Source organism: Drosophila takahashii, chromosome X (assembly GCF_030179915.1).
Source record: "Drosophila takahashii strain IR98-3 E-12201 chromosome X, DtakHiC1v2, whole genome shotgun sequence".
Lineage (NCBI taxonomy): Eukaryota > Metazoa > Arthropoda > Insecta > Diptera > Drosophilidae > Drosophila > Drosophila takahashii.
Window position 1 is genome coordinate 13141123 of NC_091683.1, and position 20083 is coordinate 13161205.

Sequence of the window (20083 nt, forward strand, 5' to 3'; positions counted from 1 at the left end):
AATTTAAATAATTAAAAAAAAAAATACTATTCGGTTACTTTAAAATAAATATGGTAAAATGTACATTTAAATATTACTTTTCTGCAGATAGTATTACTATATAAAGTGAGGTACATAAAATAAATGTAACAAAGACAAATTAAATAACAGGCACCTTAAATTTTCTAAACGTTTCTAAAAAATTGTCTTAAAATCTTTAAAAAAATATTAGAAAATGTTTAGACCTATTATTATGAGAACATTTTTGGTTAGCTACTATTGTTTTGATTTATTTGACATTCTTTTTAGAAGTGCTGCAATAAATAACAAGAATTTCTCGGTCTACAAGTGCCCTCCTGAAATATCCTAGCTACGCCCCTGATCCGAACTAAGCAGAACTCACACACAGGTAGAATCCCTCGAAAAACGAGTTATCTGCATGGATTTTCAGGGTTTTCGGCTTATCGTTAGACGTGTGTTGATGTTTTTATGGTTTTCCCGGGTAAAACAAACAATGCCTACGCAATCCTTCACAAATAAATCACGTTCCTAACCGCAGATCTCTGCCAGGTAAATGGGTGATTTTCACATTTCTCCGGTTTATTGGTTAACAGTGAGTTTTGTGTGGGGGAAAAAAAAGTATGGTAGGACTACCAGGATGGTGCCTTATCCTCGCTGCCGGCGGGACGACCGTAGAGGGCGCTCTTGTCCCGGAACATGGTCATGCGGTCCGTCTCCTTCTTGTCCAGGAAGTGCCCGATGGCGAAGCCCAGCAGGGGCAAAGCGCCCCACAAAGCACGCTTGTCCAGTCCCAAGACCATGGTGATGGTATATCCTATATCCTCGATCCTCTATTGCTGATCCCTCAACTGGGCGCTGTGTGCCAACTGGAGCTGCTGGCGTTTCCACTCGCGGGTGTGCGACCAATCTGCGTATATCGAGCCGACTGCAACAGTGGGAAAGAATATCACTGCGCCGTACTTTCGAGCCAATTGCACCACAATCCCACTGCCCATGGGTCTGCAAGACAAGCACACGAGTTGGGGGATTTATGAATGTAATGTTAAATGGGGGTTTTGTTATGTTACGTAATGAAAATGACTGAAATCTCCCGAGCGACGTGTTTATTTAGTCGGTTTCGCCGAACCCTTCTCACACCTGCTGCTGCCAAGTCTTGGTTTTGGACTTTGTGGGTATTTTTCCTGGATTTTGCACTCCAATTTGCTAAATTAGGTTTGTTTTTAACTTACTTATAGCATCGATAGCACCAGGGCTGTCGACTCGTTTTTAGTTGAATGAAGTTGACAGCGAGGGCCTATCGATTGTTCTGGGCGGGGCTGCCAACTGGGTGAGAATCATGAAGCTAGCTAGAAAATAGCTAGATTGTATTTAGAGTGAATATATAAATCTAAAATATATATGTAAATTAAACTTAACATATAATGTTTAAAACTTGCAATAAAATTTAAAAGGAATTAAACGAATTATGAAATCAGCTAAAAAATAGCTAAATTATATATTAAGCGAATATATAAATTAAAAATATATACATATATAAATTAAGCTTAAAATATAATTTTAGAAACTTACAATAGAATTTAAAAAGAATTGAACGAATCATGAAATCAGCTAGAAAATAGCTAAATTATATATTAAGCGAATATATAAAATAAAAATAATAATATACAAATAAAACTTAAAATACAATGCTTTAAGCTTACAATAAAATTTAAAAGAAATTAAACCATACAAATTATAGCTAGCCCGCGTAAACATTCAAACCCCAGCCTTTTATCGATAAGTGGGCCTCCATCTATCGATTATCAGCCGCCCGTCAATTGTTTTCATGAATTGACGTGTCGTGTCGAATGCGAAAAAACGCAGAATAGACCGTAAACAGAACAGCGTAGACTCGCATGGAGTTCCTGAAGAGTGGCATAAAGACGGTGCTGGGCGGCACGGAGCCGGGCCAGCAGCCGAGTGCCGCCGAGACGGTGGAGAAGCTGGTGGACCGCGTTTACTCCTCGACGCTCCTGGAGGATCGCCGCGATGCCTGCCGAGCACTGAAGGCCCTCTCCCGCAAGTACCGCATCGAGGTGGGCGCCCAGGGGATGCCGCCGCTGGTCCAGGTGCTCCAGAACGATGGCCAGGATGCGGAGATCATTAGCTATGCTTTGGACACACTGTGCAACGTGGTGACCAGCGAGGAGTTCGACGAGGAGGCCGACAATCCCACCGTTTCGGTGAATGTGGGCGAGCAGTTCACGGAGATGTTCATCAAGACGCCGGAGCATGTGACCGTGGTGATGGGCTACCTGGACGAGTACGATTTCCGGGTGCGCCGTGCCGCCATTCAGCTAATAACATCCCTAATCTCGAACAAGACGCGGGAGCTGCAGGATCTGGTCCTGGTCAGCCCGATGGGCGTGTCCAAGCTGATGGATCTGCTGACCGACAGCCGCGAGGTGATCCGCAACGATGTGCTGCTGCTTCTGATCGAACTGACCAAGGGCAACTCGAATATCCAGAAGATTGTGGCCTTCGAGAATGCCTTCGATCGTTTGTTCGAGATTGTCCGCGAGGAGGGCTGCTCGGATGGCGGCATTGTGGTCGAGGACTGCCTCATCCTGCTGCTGAACCTCCTCAAGAACAACTCGAGCAATCAGCAGTTCTTCAAGGAGGGCAGCTACATCCAGCGTTTGGCCCCGATGTTCCAACTTTCGCCGGATGCCGAGGAAGCTGGCTGGTCGCCGCAGAAGGTCTCCAACTTCCACTGCCTGCTGCAGGTCGTCCGTGCTCTGGTCACGCCCAGCAATCAGCAGCAGGTGGTGGCCGCCTGCCAGCGGGTGATGCAAAAATCCCGCCTGCTTCACGCCCTCTGCGAGATCCTCATGAGCAGCGGCGTGCCGGCGGACATACTCACGGAGACCATCAATGCGGTGGCCGAGGTGGTGCGCGGCGATCGCGACAATCAGGATGAATTGGGTCGGGTTATGGCGCCCAGCAGTCCACCCAGACCGGCCATTGTGGTGCTCCTAATGTCCATGATCAACGAGAAACAGCTGCTCGCTTTGCGCTGCGCCGTTCTCTACTGCTTCGAGTGCTTCCTCTACCGCAACGCGGATGGCCAGCGGGCGGTGGTGCAGACGCTGCTGCCCTCCAGTGCCTCCGATGTGAGTGCCCTGTCCACGGGTCAGCTCCTCTGCACCGGACTCTTCTCCTCTGACGCCCTGGCCAATTGGTTTTCGGCCGTGGCCCTGATGCATTCGCTCGTGGAGAATGTGGCGCTGAAAGAGGAACTACTGCGCGTTTTGCTGGCCACTCCTGGCGGCCAGAGGCCCATCACGCTGCTCGAGCAGTGCAGCAATCTCATGCAGCAGGAGCGCTACCGCCTGCAGAGCAAGGTGGGCCTGCTGATGCTGCTCAGCCTCTGGCTGGCCCACTGCCCCGGTGCGGTGAAGGCGCTGCTGGAGACGCAGGGCACCATGGCCTATTTGACGGCCCAGCTCTGCTCCAATGAGCACGACGAGCGCGAGTTCCTCGTGCAGGGCATGTGCGCCTTCCTCATGGGCCTGTGCATCCAGTTCAACGACAACTCGCTGCCCGGCCAGAAGCGCGAGGACATCAGCCAGCTGATCATCAAGCGCATCGGACAGGAGAGCTTCTGCAGCAAGCTGGCGGAGGTGTCGCGCCACGAGGCTTATAGTCGGGCCTGCAAACAGGCGCAGATCCGGGCCAAGTCCGCCGGCGAACTGCTGCTCGACTACGAGTACTGCAAGCTGTACAAGGGACTGGAGGCGCTGATTGCCAAGCTGGTGAGCGGCTTCGATGTGGACGGCATCGAACTGACCGAGCTGACGCTCAGCTCGGAGGCTTCTGCTTTGGTCTCGCAGTACAAGGGGATTATCCGTGGCATGGATGGGCAAATACAGGCACTGCAGCAATCCTCTAAAGAACTGGAGCAGCAGAATGCCGAGCTGAAGGAGAAACTCGGCGAGGAGCAGTCGCTGCGAGCGCAGCTTTCGGACCAGAACACACTGCTCAAGGCGCAGCTGGGAGCTTCAGCGGGACAGGAATCGGAGGGCACAGGAGCAGCCAACGAGGAGGAGCTGAATGCGGCTCGCTACCAGGCCAACATGTACTTCGCCGAGAACATCCGACTGACCAAGGAACTGGAGACGCTGCGCCAACAGTTCTCCGGCGAGAAGCAGCGGGCGGATGCGGCGCAGGAATCGCTGGCGGCCACGCAAAAGGATCAGGAGGATCTGCTCGAGCTGCTGGCCGATCAGGAGGCCAAGCTGACGCGCTACGAGGAGGCGGCGGCGGCGGCGGCGACATCTTTACCAGCTGCCAATGAAGCGGAGGAGAGTCCCATCCCAAGTGGCACCGCCAGCAGATAGGGATGAGGATATCACAACTGGAAGCTGCTCGACTGCCCGAAAACCCTTAACCATCTTATATACACACATTCTACTTGTTTTTATTTATATATATTTTACCTACGTACAGAATATATGCCTAGATCGGAATTTCAAATTGTTTTGGCGGGAACCGCAGCAAATCGCAAGGGATAGCTAATATCGGCGCACGTTTTCGTACTTCCATCTCTTTCCGATCTGTTCTTCACTTTGTTTGCTTTGTGAAAGGGTCAACTATCCAATACCCTTTAAAAAAGAATTTTGTATTTAAAAATATACCGTGCTATTTATTCGAAGAATACTTCTTTAAAGATTTTTTTGGATCCAGCCTTCTTTAATTTATTTCTATTGGTATGTTCCTTTTAGTAGAAATTAACTATTTCATACCCTTCAGAAGAAAATTTCTATTTAAAAATATACCATGCTATTTATTCTAAGAATACTTCTGAAAAGTTTTTTTTGGTTCAAGCTTTCTTTAATGTAAATCAATTGGTATGTTCCTTTTAGTAGAAATTAACTATTCAATACCCTTTAAAGAAGAATTTTTTATTTAAAAATATTCCTAATATGCTATTTATTCTAAGAATACTTCTTTAAAGATTTTTTTGGATCCAGCCTTCTTTAATTTATTTCTATTGGTATGTTCCTTTTAGTATAAATTAACTATTCAATACGCTTTAAAGGAGAATCTTGTATTTAAAAATATACAATGCTATTTATTTTAGGAATACTCCTTTAAACTTATTTTTGGACCCAGCTTTCTACTATCTATTTCTATTCGAATGTTCCTTTTACTAGAAATTAAATATATTAAATATATTCATCAGCTAAGAATGCCAAACCATGTTGAAATTGAACTATTCTGAGAGAACTGTTGCATTTACCCGAAGGAAAATTAAATAAATAAATGAAAACTAATATTCAAAGCCTATCGTTTGTATTTTGGAACACATCTATCTGGTAAATCTGGTAAAATGACTAAAAAAAGAGACTCCAACACATTGTATACCATTTTTTCACATTTATTTAACATAAATGATTACAAAGTTTCTTTTCTCCTCTCGCAGATCATTTCGAGGTGATCCGCGTTCAGTTTCTGCTTAAACGAAGAATGTGGGTTCCGTGTCCGCGGCATTTACTTCTTGTCGCTGGAGATGGAGCTCTTGGACTCGCGGATGGAGGCGGAGCGGCGGCGCTTGGCCTCCTCGCGCTTGGCCTTGGACTCCTTCTTGCGCTGCACCAACAGCTTGGCGTAGTCGGCGGCAGCCTCCTTGGAAGCCGTCTGGCGCTTCTTCTTCAGCGCGATGCGGCGGTGCTTGCGCTGCAGCACCACGGGGGTGATCAGGCGCTGGATCTTGGGGGCCTTGGAGGTGGCCTTCTTGTTGTCCTTGGCGGGCAGGGGGCGGCGCACGACGAAGCGACGCACATCGTCCTCCTTGCTCAGGTTGTACAGCTTGCGGATCTTGCTGGCGCGCTTGGGTCCCAAACGGCGGGGGATGGTGGTGTCGGTGAGCCCGGCGATGTCCTGCTCACCCTTCTTCAGCACCACGAGGGCCAGCACGGACATGTTGGCGTCCACGATGCATCCGCGCACGGACTTGCGCTTGCGCTCGCCAGTGCGGCGTGGGCGGTAGCACGAGTGTCCCTTCTTCAGGAGCAGGCGCACACGACCTGGTTTGGGTTTGGGTTTGGGGGGAAAAAAGAGTTGGTTAGTTGCCAAGTTTTATTGAAGGGTTTGTGGATATAGCCAGTGATGGGAAGGGTCTAGACTAGTTGGTATATAAAAAACCATATTCATACTATCATTTATCAAAAAAGTTTCCTTCTTTCTTTATATCTCATGCTTAGGTTATGTTGGGAAATGTGTTTTTTAAGATTGATTGAATAAATTCTAGATGAATTATGTCCTACTGATGCTTTTCCCCATTTCTAAACAGAGTTTAATGATAAAAGGTTTTCTAAATTACTAGGTATTACAGAGATATATTGATTATTTAGTATACTGAATGAAAATATAAACGAAATTGAAAATTGCAAACCTAGGTTATGTTAGGGAACTATATTCTGAAGAGATAAAACGCTAAATCTCTAGATCCTCAAGATCTCTGTGATATGATATTGAATATTATCATGTACAAAGGGGTTTTCTAAGTGAATTATACAAAATTCATCATCATATCTTATTGAAAATACAAATACTGAACATTCAAGGGAAACTGCATTGGGTTTTTAAGGCTTATAGAAGATATGGCATACCGGCTACTCAGTTATGGCCACCTAGATCCCTCCAATCACTGTATATATATCCCACAATCCAGATTCAAACTCACCGTGGGTCAGGACACCCTGCTTCATGGGGAATCCCTGCTTGTCGTTGCCGCCGGCGATGCGCAGCTGGTAGCCCTTCCACTCGTCACCGAGGATATCGGCCTCGACGACCTGGCCCATACGCTTCTCGTAGAAGACACGCAGCTTGTGCTCGTCGACCACCTCGAACAGCTTTTGGCATCCCGTCGCGGGATAGGAAACGTTGAGCTGCAACACACAACAAAAAAACAAGAGTCACACACAATGTATACAAAGTACACAATTTCCGAGTCGGATAAAAAATATCATCTACTCATTTAAACGCAATCACTGGTCATTTTCGCTCGCAATTCGATCCGATCACGCGCCAGTGCTTGCGCTTTCGCATTTTCGCAATATTTCCCAGGCTTCACCGGGTTTATCAGTTCAAATTCACAAATTTTCAGCACACCTTCATATTGTCGAACTGTTTGCACGCAACGCAGAAAAAAAAAGAATCGGTCTACTGGCTGCCAGCGCAGGGTTGGAAAAGACCGATTGGAGGAAGTAGCGATGGGGGATGGGGTTGTAGTGGTGCCTATCGATAGTTGCGGTCACGGTGATATTTGTTTACCTTTTCACTGTGTGGTAAATGGCGAATTTTTATTGCGAATTCTTCGCTTTTATAAGCAAGTTGGAAAAGTATTTCAATTAAAACATTATTAAAGAGCATAACATATATTACATTATTTATTTATTTAGACAAATTCTTTATTTTCTTAGTTTTCAATACAATTTGTTAACAATTAGTTTGGGTAAGGTATCCTTTAAATGTTTACTTGGGGTTACAACAAAGATATTCCCAGGTCAACACTTGGTAAATATTTTAAAAATAACTTATTAGAGATAGATTAAGGTAATTATTTCTAGGCAGAACAAAATATAATAAAAGTTTAATTCTTGGGTTTTCGTTTTTACTAGGCTTAAAATAGATGATTTTAAAGTTGAACAGTCTTGGCCCATATCTTTTCTGTCTGCATTTATTAAATCTGCACACACCCGGCACTAAAAACACAGAAATGATTATTACTTTTTATAAAAAATATTTATTTTTATAAAGTCACTTCACAATTGCGTTACCGAAAACATCACCATCCCTGGCCTATCGAGTGAGCGGCCCTGTTTTAGCGTTGCCAGACGGACGGAAAATGTGTTTTGTTTTTCGCCCCTGATTTGTTGCAACACGTGTAGTGATTACAATTTTTTTTTGGTTTTATTATAACGATTGATATTTGAGTGAATCCCGGCGAAATGGGCAAGCCAAAGAAGTCCAATGTGGCGGTGATCAAGAATGTGAACCTGGAGAAGCAGATCACCGAGGGCAAGGTGGCCAAGAACAAGACCAAGGATAAGGTCAAACTGCGGGCCGAGGAATCGTCGGTAGGACGCGGAGTTAAAGCCTTTTTTTGGAAATAAAAACTATATATTTAAACACCTTTTCCGCAGAACATCGATGCCAGGAGCAGCCAGAAGATTCTGGCCGCGGCCAAGCTGCAGCAGCTGGAACTGGACGAGGAGAACTTTCCCAGTTTGGTGACCGTCAAGAAAGTCAACTTCAGTCTGAGTAAGTCCACCAAGAAGTATGATTTTGATAATATATCTTCCTGATTCCGACGTCCGATTTTGGTAGATTTTAAGATGTACCTTTAGAAACGTCAAAAACAGCACCATCTCAATTTATATTCATATATCACAAAAAACAACTGAGTTATTCTTAGATTTATTTAGTTTCTATGCCAGTTGATGTATATAGTTAAAATAATCTTATAAACTATCAAAATAAGCTAGAAAATTATGTAGAATTTAGATTATCAAGGATTTTTGACCACTCACTAACTCTACATCATTAATTTCATTAATTTAAGACAGCTATATCATAAAGTCGTCTGATTTTGATAATATATCTTCCCGATTCCGACGACCGATTTTGGTAGATTTGAAGATGTACCTTTAGAAACATTAAAAACAGCCCCATCTCAATTTGTATTCATATATCACTAAAAACAACTGAGTTATTCTTAGATTTATATAGTTTCTATGCCAGTTAATGGATATACATAGTTCAATTATCCAAATTAGTGAGAAAATGATATAGAAAACGAGATTATCAAACACCTACTTACCCCACATCTTCAATTTCTCCTCCTCAGACGACGGAATCGCCAAGGAGGATGAGGAGGTCAACGAGACCGACTTCATGGCCGATTTGGACATGGATGACGACGACGTGGCCGCCTTCGAGCGCTTCCAGAATCCCGCGCAGGAGGGCAAGCGCACGCTGCACCTCTCCAAGATGATCATGCAGAAGATCCAGGAGAAGGAGGCCGACATACACACCAAGATCTCCGACGAGGGCTCGCTGAAGATCGAGGAGATCGACCCCAAGGTGAAGGAGATGTACGAGGGAGTGCGCGACGTGCTGAAGCGCTATCGCAGCGGCAAGATCCCGAAGGCCTTCAAGATCATACCCAAGCTGCGCAACTGGGAGCAGATCCTGTTCATCACGGAGCCGCACAATTGGAGCGCCGCTGCCATGTTCCAGGGCACCCGGATCTTCTGCTCGGTGCTCTCGCAAGCGATGGCCCAGCGTTTCTACAACCTGGTCCTGCTTCCCCGCATTCGCGACGATCTCTGCGAGTACAAGAAGCTGAATATGCATCTGTATAATGCATTGAAAAGGGCCCTCTTCAAGCCGGCCGCCTTCATGAAGGGCATCATCCTGCCGCTGCTCGAGGGCGGCGATTGTACGCTGCGCGAGGCCATCATCTTTGGCAGCGTGGTGGCCCGCAGCTCCATTCCCGTCCTGCACTCCTCCGCCTGCCTGCTGAAGATCTGCGAGATGGCCTACTCGGGCGCCAACTCGATTTTCATCCGCTTCTTCCTGGACAAGCGCTATGCTCTGCCTTATAGGGTCGTGGATGCGGCTGTTTTTCACTTTCTCAGGTGGGTTTTGCAGCTTTGATTGATTTTTTCCAATTTTATAATCAATTTAACCCTTTTCTCTTGCAGATTTGAGAACGACAAGCGTGAATTGCCGGTGCTATGGCACCAGAGTCTGCTCACCTTTGCTCAGCGCTACAAGAACGATATATCCTCCGAGCAGAGGGACGCACTGCTGCAGCTCCTGAAGTAAAACCTTATCTATTGAGAACCAGTACTTTAACTAACTATTTGAAATTGCAGGAAGAAGAGCCACTTCAAGATCACTCCCGATGTGAGGAGGGAGCTGCAGGCGGCCAGCTGCCGCGATGTCGAGATGATGGAGACGGATAATGGCCTGGCTGGGCAGCCGGCCAAGATGTACACAGATGCCGACGTGGAGTACGAAGGCTGAGGCGGGATTAACCTAGGCTTAATTTAAGAATGATATTGTTTTACTATTTAATAACACGATAGCCCTTATATATGTAAATATATACCTACATATGCAGTGAAAACCGAATTGAGATGTTCTTCTGGGGACAATTGAAAAGGCATCTTTGATGTTTTGAATGTTTTAATAGAAAAAACAAATGTGTGTGTGTTTTTATACAATTTTGCATTAAGTTTTAGTTACTCTTTTTTGGTTTCTTGTTTTGTTTGACAATGACGGTATCTTTGGGGCCGTCGCAGTCGCGTCGTTTATTGACCAGAGGACGCCCGCGTTATACATTATGTATGTATGTAGTTTTATAATCTCAATTTTAAATGTAGCAATTATTAAATATAATTCTGTAACCAAAATCTTTCTAAAAGTTTCGTTTCGTCACTTTCATTAGTCTCTAAGTATTGTTTCGTTATCTCACTCCAACATTTGTTTTGTTTATCATTTGTGTTTTATTTAAGGGCATACTCCAAGGACTCTGACCGATTTGGGTCGGGATCAATTTGAATAATTTACAATAACTACACTGGACCATTTGAAATTAGTTTACCCAAGTACTTAGGCCTCGAGCCTTATCAATATTTTCGTTTTCTTTTTTTTTATTTTGTGTATTCCAAGCTGAGCTTTGGTTTCAAAATACAATTTGTAAAGAGAGTGTATTGTATAGTAACCGATCTTGAAAGCAATATGAATTTGGAAAGCCGTCAGTGAGTGAGGATATCGAAAGTTTTTGGGGCTTTTATAGGCGGTGATCGTTTGAAGCTAAAGCTAAAGACATAAATTGATATACTCGCATGTGGAGGGGGTACAGTGGGCACTGGCTAAACGGATGCTCCTCACCTCGCGCCCAAATCGAGAAATGAAAGTGAAAATTATTCATTTGCTTCTTGTTCTTGATCGTTATTTATTTAATTTAATTGAATTACCGAGTAAGTGTTTTCCTTTTTGATTTTGGATTTGGCTTTGGGACCGTCTTCAATCAAACAATCAAGTATTTACCCATTGGTCCGAGTTGTGTTGAGTTTTCGATTTCAAAAAGATACAAATATACAATTAATTTCTTCTGCCTCAAATGGTCATTGGTTCCGCAACCGAATTAACAACAATTAAACGATATGTATCCATTTTGAATGGCACAGTTATGTTAACGTTAAACATTTCCTAAGTGTTTCTCTTTTACATTTCTACATTTTGGTTTTCAATAAATTTGGAAATCATGGACTAACTCAGGATAAAACTAATTTCTGATCAAGCTCACGCATTCATAATATTTCGAATTATTTCATAAGTTAACAAACTTTTATCTATGTATTTCCTATTTTTTTTTGGCTTCCTAAACTCTGCAGTTATCGATGGATTCAAAAATCTGAGACACGGTTAAAGAATCGAATCAAGGATGAAGCTACGATTTTGATCGGTATTGATTATTATTACGATTAGAATGATCCCAACTGATATGCTGTTTGATTTCAAGAAGCTACAACCATTTTTTCATTAACAAGGCCTTGGATCGGAGGTGTATGCTATATTAATAGGGGATACAGATACACACGAGCGTTACGGGTTTCGGGGTTCGGGGTTCTTGAGACGACCTTTGGAAGGCGATTCGAGCGAGAAACAATTATGCTTGGACTGTTGGACCTTACAAATCTAGGTAGTTCCATAATGACGTGGAGGTAACAAAGAGCTAAATGGATACGTTAGATGCAATAATGTGTATGTATATAAGATCAATATGTTAGCCAACATAAACACGGCCGTTTTGGTAGTACAATTCGATTCGATTATGATAATAATGTTATGTTCTAGCGCTAAAAATCATTTTCATTTTCTCATTTCTATATTTCGCGTACGCCCTTACAAATACGAGATTTTTGATCTTTCGATTTCCGGTTTTTAAATACACTTGACTTAAGCTTAGTATTCGGTTTATGCTATGTATCGTATGTTAAACAACCCATGATTAGAGTAAAAGTCGAAAATGCAATCCTGGACAAGATTCTTTTGGTGTATGCATTTCCCGCGCCACAAACTGGGATCTAAGATCCCCGCTTTCCGCCGCGCCGTCATCGCCCCGTTCCTGATCCCAATCCCAATCCTAAATCCCGACCTATTCCGGATACGGAAATGGATCCCGAGATGCACACGTACACTAGAAATAACACAACCATTGTGGAGGCGTCGGCTTTTTGGTGGCTTCCATTCGCATGCTGCATGGCGGCGGGCTCCTCACCTGGAATTTTGGATTTTGGCACTTATGAGGTTAAGTTCCCAACGAGTTCCCCACTCACCGTTCAGCACATGGACCACCACCGTCTCCGTAATCTCATTGCCCAGCATGCAGGTGTAGTTGCCGGTGTCCTGGCGATTGGCATTGGCGATGTACAGGCGACTCAGCGCTCGTCCTGGCAGCATATCCGTCTTGACACTGTAAATATGGTAGGAGGTTTAAAATTATTGTGCACTTTAAGACCTATTATAATGATCAATGAACGGAGTTGGTTTCTATTGTAGTAGTGTATATGATCCTATCGTATTAGAGCTTGAAACTTATCGATTATATTCGTTTCGATAAAATTGTAATGTGGTCTGAAGGACCAAACTAAAGAGCTTAATGTTGACAGGATATCAAAGTAGAAATCTAATAAACTAATTTATCAAGCTTACTGAGGTAAACAAATAAATTCTCTAAAAAAAAGGACTTACATTTTAAATAGATAAATAAAAGTAAATCAAATAATATGTATTATAATGTTATTTTCACAAATCACATTCTTAAGTGGACTCTAAGTTATCATTTCCTTATATGAACTCAATATTATATCAAGAACTCCACAACCCAGTAGAATCCTACCTGATTCCACCCCGACTGGTGTCATAGTTGAGCAGACGCGGTCCGTGCCGCCAGGTGATGTAGGAGGAGGGATGCGGAATCTTGGAAATGACGCACTGCAGCTCGATGGTGCTGCCAGCCTTGTAGTACTTTTCCGGCGTGGCCGAGCCCCGCTCGTCGAGGATCTCCACGTGAGGAACTGTGCGAGGAGAAGGAGTAAGGTAAGATCGATTCTGATAACTAGTAACCACTCACCAATTATCGTTAGGTAGACGAGCAGGACGAGCGGCGGATGCGAGGACACCTGGCACTCGTAGGGACCCTCGTCCCGCTCGTTGGCGAACTGGATGAGCAGCTTCCAGTCGTTGGGCTCCTCGAACTCCAGCGAGTAGCGCGAGTCGCCGCTATACGTGTGCTGGCCAAAGGTGATCAGGGTGAGGTCCTCGCCGCGTCGCCGCATCCACGAGACCGTCTTGCCCTGCAGATCGTTCACCCGGCAGTGCAGATAGACGCTCGACGAGAGCTGGGTGCTGATGTTCAGGGTGGTGTACGGATCGGCGAAGAAGGGGAACGGCTCGTGGGTGGTCGTCTCGGTGACCTCCAGCTCCTCATCCTCGGGCGTGTCGGTGAACGGCGACGAGAACTCCTGCCAGAAGTTCTTCGGGAACGAGTCGAAGGGATCGCCAGCTCGAGGTCTCTTTACTAGTTTAAATAGAGTATTTAAATATATTGGAAAATTATATTTTTGAGTTCAAAAAATGTATGAAATATGGGATTTAAATTTATTAAGGAGTATTTCAGTTGCTCATTATTACTGTTTTTGATTACAATATTAATAAAATGTCAGGAAAAAATAAATCTTTCAATATTACTGATATATAAAAATATTAAAAACAAATTTTATTAAATTGATGTACAGTTGTTTCAGCTAAAAAATTAAGATATATTCGATTCACTTTTTAACGCATTAAAAATATACAAAAAAATAAAATTTTTTTTTTAAATTAAGATAGATTTGATTCACTTTTTAACGCATTAAAAATATATTAAAAAATAAAACTTTATTACATTTTCTACACTTATTTTTTAATTTTCAGCTAAAAAATTAAGATAGATTCGATTCACTTTTTAACGCATTAAAAATATATAAAAAAATAAAATTTTATTAAATTTTCGACACTTATTTTATTAATTTTCAGCTAAAAAATTAAGATATATTCGATTCACTTCATAAGCATTATATTATTCACATCGAATTAGCTTAAATAAATATTTTCCCTACGGGCAATCCAAAAAGTAAACACAAATAGTTAAGCTCTGGGATGAAAATTGCCAAAGTTTGAGTTGGGTAAAAGTTTTTCGATGCGATTAGGGGGAAGTTGAGACAGAAGAAGAAGCACAAGCATAAGGATAAGCAGACTCACATGTGGTCGACGTGGAGCCCGAGCCGATGTGATGGAGTGAGGAGTATATAATCGCCAGTATCCAAAACAGCCTCGATCTCATCACTGCAACGGAGTGTCTGCATAGGCCAGTACGATACGATGGGATCGGGATGCGGATACGGGATGATGCATCAACTGGCGCCACTCACCGCAGGATATATGCAGGATATGAGCGCCCGAGCGCCTGTAATCTGTTCTATATCGATCCAAATCCAAATCGAAATCCAAATCCAACTGCATCAGCGTCCCACTGCATCGCCAGCGGACTTTGGTTCGCTTATCGATTGCACTGCGCCAATAAATTGGACATATTGCACTCAAGGATCTGAATGCCAGAGGGTCCTTTTTTTGCGAATATCTTGTTGTTGCTGCTGCTGCGGGGGGGTAGAGGAGAGTCGGAAAGTCGGAAAATTGGAAAATCGGAAAAGCGTTTATTAACCAGCTCGTGTTGCGTGTGTATTTATCCTTTTGCAACTGCTGCTTGGATGGCCAATAAGCGGGAATGTAGGTCAGGAGATGCTCTGCGCATGGCCAGCATCCGCATCCCTATTATCCTATCCGTAGTTCGTAGAAACCGAACGAACCGAACCCCGAAATAAATAGGAGACGAGACTCACCTCTTGGGCTCAAACAATTACAAATATCTATTTTTCCTGCCAAAAATCCTGATTTAATGCTTTCGGCAGGTGAGTTTTACTTGCATTGCGTCAAAAAAAGCTCTTTTTAATTCGGCGGATGCTTGAGATAGATATTTAAATATTGAAATACGCGTTTGCCGGGCCGTCGACGTTGTTGTACCCTCACCCACAATTGCTGCGGCACTGATTCCGCTCCGAAAAGCAAGCATCTCTCTCGGCATCCTCGGAACCTAGAGATTTCCACCCACTAAACAGGGTTCCAAAAATCCGTTAGTCTTTAAATGTACAGTAAACAAAGTCTGAACGAATAAATTTAATAAATTTGAAATTTAATTAGACTTCAAGTTCTGAAATACAAAAAATTACATTTAATTTTCAAGCAAAAAAGCTTCGAATTCAAAAACCGATAGAGAACCGATAGTTATCGATAGGCAAAGGACTATCCTGGCACAAGATAGCCTCTATTGCCATCTCGCTTTGTTATTAATCTACCGTTAACGAAGCAGACTTTACTCAAAGTATCAGGAATTTAACTGCCTTTAATTGTCGCAGCCACTAAACACAAATTAAATTGTTTATCGCACTTATTTATGCTTCCTGCGCATGTGCAGTAAATCTGTAAAACTAATTCGGTGGTTGCCCCAGTTTTATATGTATTGGTGAGAACATAGAACTTACACTGGTGGCGTACAATATGCGCATAGGCATATTTTTTCCAAGAAAACATACACGAAAAACTCGAATTTCTTAGAATTTAAACGTTTGCACAGAATTGTGGTTAAATAAGCTAAAGCAAAAACCCAGATTCCCATTTTCCACACAAAAAAAACAGTTTTTTCGTCGAAACAATGAAAATACTGATTCAGAGTATGGATTGCCATACCTTTCTGAACTCGTTATTAAATTTCCAATCGATTGGCATTTAAACCTGGACATTTTATTTGTTTTTAATTTTTCGCAAAAAATTATGGGGTACCCCCTTATAAAAAATGTGAAAATTGACGAAAATTTAATTTTCCCAAAATCACACGAAAAGTGTTATGGATTTATTTATTATTTTGTTATCTGTTCAAAACAGTATTAATTTTTGGTGTAGGAACATTTTTGGCCAAGTTATAGCAAAAAAACCAATGGAAAAAATTGCTATTTTTCCGAAACCGAAATTATAGAAATTTCGTTCAGATCAGAAATCTTGAAATTAACCCATCTTTAAATCACAGTGCAACATAACGGTTCTTGGGGTGGTTATTTTTGGCGGGCAGTGTTTGCAGCCGCCCTTATCTTTGGTGTTCGGTGGTGTGTGTGCTCGCGATATGGAATGACATAAGTGGGCCGGGCATACAAACACACACACACACACACGCACACCCCTCATGGGGGCACATGGATACGGAAAAGAACCGTTCATTCGCTTCTGTGCCGCTGACAATTGACATTCAATCGCTTTTTCCATTTGTTTTTATTTTCCCCTTCTGCCTGTGTTTCTCCTGTCGAAGAAAACGCATTTTGAATACAAATCAGCCGAGAACGAGAACTCAAATCAAGAAATCGAAAATCAGTGCTGAATTCCGAAGGGTGTGGAATTACTACGATACGACGGCACAAAAAAAGGCAGCGCAGTCAGCAGAGGCAACGAAAAAAAGCAGCGGCGTCAGCACTTCCATTTCGGCGTTGCAGCTCAAAAATCGGAGAATCAGAAACTAATCAGCCGGCAGAGGCTATAGGCAGTCAATCGCGGAATATTCATATAACTAGGAAATAATACCCCCCCAACAACATGGAGGAGAACAATTCCCGAGTGCTGAGCCTGCTGGGCGGTCTGGCCATCGGAATCGTGGGCTTCCAGGTCTTCCGGAAGGTCCTGCCCTGGATTTACGCCAATGTCGTGGGTCCCAAGGTCTTTGGCTCCTCCGTGGATCTCTCCAAAATGGGCGAGTGGGCAGGTGAGTCGGGGCTACGAGAGAAACACACCGGAAAGGAGTGGTAAACGAGGGCGATTCGAGTGCACAGTGAAAAAAAGCGTACAGTCATCAGAAATAAAAGTCGTTTTAAATATACGGTCACTTTAAATCTTAAAACGCGTGTTATAAAAATCTTTAAAAATCCTTCAAGTTTCATTTGCAAAAAATACTTTCTATATAATATTTCTACAAATACTTTAACAATATTCCGATTGTAATGATTAACGCGTGTTAAAAAATCTTTTAAAAAATCCTTCAAGTTTTATTTGCAAAAAATACTTTCTATTTAATATTTCTAAAAATATTTTAATAATATTCCGATTGTCTAAAACGTGAATAACTTATTTTTTAAAAAATCTAAACTTAAGAAATTTTAAAAATATTTCATAATTTCCAGTAGAATACCTGGTTTTGCCTACTTTTTTCATTATCATCTACAATGAGTGGATGATTGTAGAACCTGATAATATTATTTTTTTAAATACCTGCTCTTAAGAAATATTTAAAATATTTAATAATTTCCAATGGAATACCTGGTTTTTTCACTGTGCGCGATAAGAAAGTTCCCCACGCCCCATTAGTCCACTGATAACCCGCAGAACCCTTGGCTAACTTTCATAATTTGCAGTTGTCACCGGGTCGACCGATGGAATTGGCAAGGCCTACGCGAAGGAGGTACGTAGACGACGACGACGACTTGGAGGTGACCCAATCTTGGCCAGCAAGCAAAGTCCGTCCAGGTCCCACTAATGACTATGGCAAACGGGAGGCGGGTCAAACGAAACGAAAAAAAACTAGTAATGAGCAATTAGTAATTACTAATTACCGAATCGAGTGTCGCCCACGATGACTTGGACATTGGTTCTGCGCTCGCCGATGCATTAGCCAAGTGAATCTGCACTTTGAAATCGATCCCCAGTCTCCAGTTCAGGCGCAAACATTCCCTAATAGTGTTTGCTCGACGACAAATTGCTACATTTGCACCTGTACCTTTTGCTATTTATTTTCACAAAGTGCAGTCGCAGTGGTTATTTTGTTATTTTTAGGAAAACGGGCGGTTCCCGGTTTTTATTTTGTAATAACCACTTGGAGCACTCGAAGCTAGAACCTTTGGCGAACACGTGTCGTCCGAGTGGCTTTCCTACACTATATATATAAACATATAGGGCCCCGCCCGAGGCTTCGGCCAAATTAGCATTCGATGTGCGTCGAACGCACAGAAAATGGTTCAATGTTCACTCCAAAATTTCTATTTATTCACGTTTACCGGCTGAAATTGCTTCCTGTTCTTCGCTTTGCCGGCTTATTACGATTTAAAGCTTCTAGTTTTCGAACATCACTTGCATTTTTGTCTAATAATTCCAAATTATGTGATTTTTTATCAATTTTATATCACTGATTCAGGAATCGGCTATCCAAAAGTCGGTAAATATAGGCAGGAATTTTTTTTTAAATATTTGATTTATATTTCTTGAAATTTGTGTCTAATTATTCCAAATTCTGTGATTTTTGTTTGATTTTTATATCACTGATTCAGAAATACACTCTCCAAAAGTCGGTAAATATAGGCAGGATATATTTTTCTACTAAAGAAGCTTTAGATAATAAGTATATATTTAAAGAATATTGTAATAACATCTATGTAACCCATTTTAGCTGGCTCGCCGGGGCCTGAAACTGGTGCTGATCAGTAGATCCCTGGAGAAGCTGAATGTGGTGGCCAAGGAGATAGGTAAGTCCACTCAGCAAACCCAGTTAAGGAATGACTTCATATAACATAACATACTTTCAGGAGATAAATACGGCGTTGAGGTGCGCGTGATCGATGTGGACTTCACCGGCGGAGCCGAGATCTACGACAAGATCCGCGAGAAGACCACTGGCCTGAACATTGGAGTGCTGGTCAACAACGTGGGCATTAGCTACAGCCATCCCGAGTACTTCCTCGACTGCTACAAGGCCGATCCGAAGTTCCTGCGCAACATTGTGGCCGCCAACATTCACTCGGTGACGCACATGACCGCCCTCTTCCTGCCGGGCATGATTGCCCAGCGCCGCGGAGTGATCATCAACCTGTCCTCCACCGCCGGCGTCATTCCCAATCCCCTGCTGAGTGTCTACAGTTCCACGAAGGTGAGTAAACTACAAATATCATATTGAAATCCTTACTTATTTCATTTGATTTGCAGGCCTTTGTGAACAAGTTCAGCGACGATTTGCAGACGGAGTACAAGGAGCACGGCATCCTCATCCAGAGCGTCCAGCCGGGCTTCGTGGCCACCAACATGTCGAAGATCCGCAAGGCCAGCGTGTTCGCTCCCTCGCCGGAGACCTATGTGCGCTCCGCGCTCTCCACTCTGGGCATTGCCACCCAGACGGCTGGCTATCTGCCCCATGCGCTGCTCCAGCTGGTCATCCACTTCACGGAGGCGGTCTTCGGCGAGCAGTTCGCCCGCAATGTGGTCCTGAAGAACATCCTGGGCACCCGGAAACGTGCTTTGCGTCGCCTGGCCAAGGAGCAGTAGGAGGATTCGGCATTTATTGGGAGTCGGTTGGGGTGGAGCGTCAGTTGGGTTGTGGGGAAAATCCGGCTAGTCAGTTAGCTTATGAAATCACCGCGCATCGTTCGGATCAACAAACACGGAAAGCTTGAAATACCAAAAATGTTTCCCAAATAAACTAAGTCTAGTTAGTTTTTGTCATTGAATAACATTGGAGATTCGCAAACAGCCATGTCATGTAAACAATAAAGCAAATACAAACTAGAGATATATCTAGTTTCTAATGACAAACAGTGTCTTTTATTTACAGCCCTCGAAAGGTTGAGTCTAAAGGTCAGAGCTTGGAACATAGTTTGATTTTTTAAATACATATTGTCTTATTTATTATGTTTAAATTGGTAATGATTTTATTCTTATTATTATTTTATTTCTCAGTTTTCCCTTAACTTTTCCCTTCCCATTATCAAATATTCAAAATCAAATTTGAATTTAAATTGGAATTTGAATGCAAATCGATAGGACTCAACCCGATGACGAGCGAAACTATCGCTGGGCCATCGATAGGCGGCCCTTTGGTCTATCGGCGTGAGGGGAGCGA

The 20083-nt window shown here is 43.0% G+C and overlaps 7 protein-coding genes across 10 annotated transcripts; 3 read left to right on the forward strand and 4 right to left on the reverse strand.

The window, feature by feature from the left end:
* Positions 1 to 543: 543 nt before the first annotated feature.
* Positions 544 to 800, reverse strand: ND-MNLL (NADH dehydrogenase (ubiquinone) MNLL subunit). The gene has a single exon (XM_017142110.3). The coding sequence runs from the start codon at positions 798 to 800 to the stop codon at positions 630 to 632; it is 171 nt and encodes a 56-aa protein (XP_016997599.1). The 3' UTR covers positions 544 to 629.
* A 30-nt stretch (positions 801 to 830) lies between these two features.
* Positions 831 to 1324, reverse strand: LOC108057719 (uncharacterized). Of its 3 annotated transcripts, none has more exons than XM_017142111.3 (2): positions 1230 to 1324; positions 831 to 999 (listed from the first exon to the last, which is right to left on the reverse strand). In XM_017142111.3, exon 2 carries the CDS (start codon positions 993 to 995, stop codon positions 831 to 833), a length of 165 nt encoding a protein of 54 aa, XP_016997600.1. In that variant the 5' UTR covers positions 996 to 999; positions 1230 to 1324. The 3 variants fall into 3 exon arrangements, with proteins under 3 accessions (XP_016997600.1, XP_016997601.1, XP_016997602.1); XM_017142112.3 differs by having other exon boundaries at positions 1138 to 1260; XM_017142113.3 differs by lacking the exon at positions 1230 to 1324 and adding an exon at positions 1068 to 1203.
* Positions 1325 to 1806: 482 nt separating this feature from the next.
* p115 (General vesicular transport factor p115) lies at positions 1807 to 4508 on the forward strand. The gene has a single exon (XM_017142129.3). The coding sequence runs from the start codon at positions 1896 to 1898 to the stop codon at positions 4377 to 4379; it is 2484 nt and encodes an 827-aa protein (XP_016997618.2). The 5' UTR covers positions 1807 to 1895; the 3' UTR covers positions 4380 to 4508.
* Positions 4509 to 5398: 890 nt separating this feature from the next.
* RpS6 (ribosomal protein S6) lies at positions 5399 to 7295 on the reverse strand. The gene is made up of 3 exons (XM_017142130.3): positions 7156 to 7295; positions 6728 to 6932; positions 5399 to 6068 (listed from the first exon to the last, which is right to left on the reverse strand). Exons 1-3 carry the CDS (start codon positions 7159 to 7161, stop codon positions 5533 to 5535), a joined length of 747 nt encoding a protein of 248 aa, XP_016997619.1. The 5' UTR covers positions 7162 to 7295; the 3' UTR covers positions 5399 to 5532.
* Positions 7296 to 7899: 604 nt separating this feature from the next.
* bys (Bystin) lies at positions 7900 to 10180 on the forward strand. The gene is made up of 5 exons (XM_017142140.3): positions 7900 to 8123; positions 8190 to 8307; positions 8894 to 9686; positions 9753 to 9872; positions 9927 to 10180. Exons 1-5 carry the CDS (start codon positions 7995 to 7997, stop codon positions 10075 to 10077), a joined length of 1311 nt encoding a protein of 436 aa, XP_016997629.2. The 5' UTR covers positions 7900 to 7994; the 3' UTR covers positions 10078 to 10180.
* A 41-nt stretch (positions 10181 to 10221) lies between these two features.
* On the reverse strand, positions 10222 to 15624 carry dpr14 (defective proboscis extension response 14). 2 transcript variants are annotated; one of them, XM_070218881.1, is made up of 6 exons: positions 15537 to 15624; positions 14365 to 14759; positions 13196 to 13642; positions 12962 to 13139; positions 12399 to 12535; positions 10222 to 12340 (listed from the first exon to the last, which is right to left on the reverse strand). In XM_070218881.1, the coding sequence occupies exons 2-6, from the start codon at positions 14444 to 14446 to the stop codon at positions 12174 to 12176; spliced, it is 1011 nt and encodes a 336-aa protein (XP_070074982.1). In that variant the 5' UTR covers positions 14447 to 14759; positions 15537 to 15624; the 3' UTR covers positions 10222 to 12173. The 2 variants fall into 2 exon arrangements, with proteins under 2 accessions (XP_070074982.1, XP_016997630.2); XM_017142141.3 differs by lacking the exon at positions 15537 to 15624 and having other exon boundaries at positions 14365 to 14838.
* A 793-nt stretch (positions 15625 to 16417) lies between these two features.
* On the forward strand, positions 16418 to 19776 carry spidey (hydroxysteroid 17-beta dehydrogenase 12 spidey). Its single transcript, XM_017142143.3, has 5 exons — positions 16418 to 16966; positions 17613 to 17659; positions 18641 to 18716; positions 18777 to 19117; positions 19174 to 19776. The coding sequence occupies exons 1-5, from the start codon at positions 16801 to 16803 to the stop codon at positions 19507 to 19509; spliced, it is 966 nt and encodes a 321-aa protein (XP_016997632.2). The 5' UTR covers positions 16418 to 16800; the 3' UTR covers positions 19510 to 19776.
* Positions 19777 to 20083: the final 307 nt, after the last annotated feature.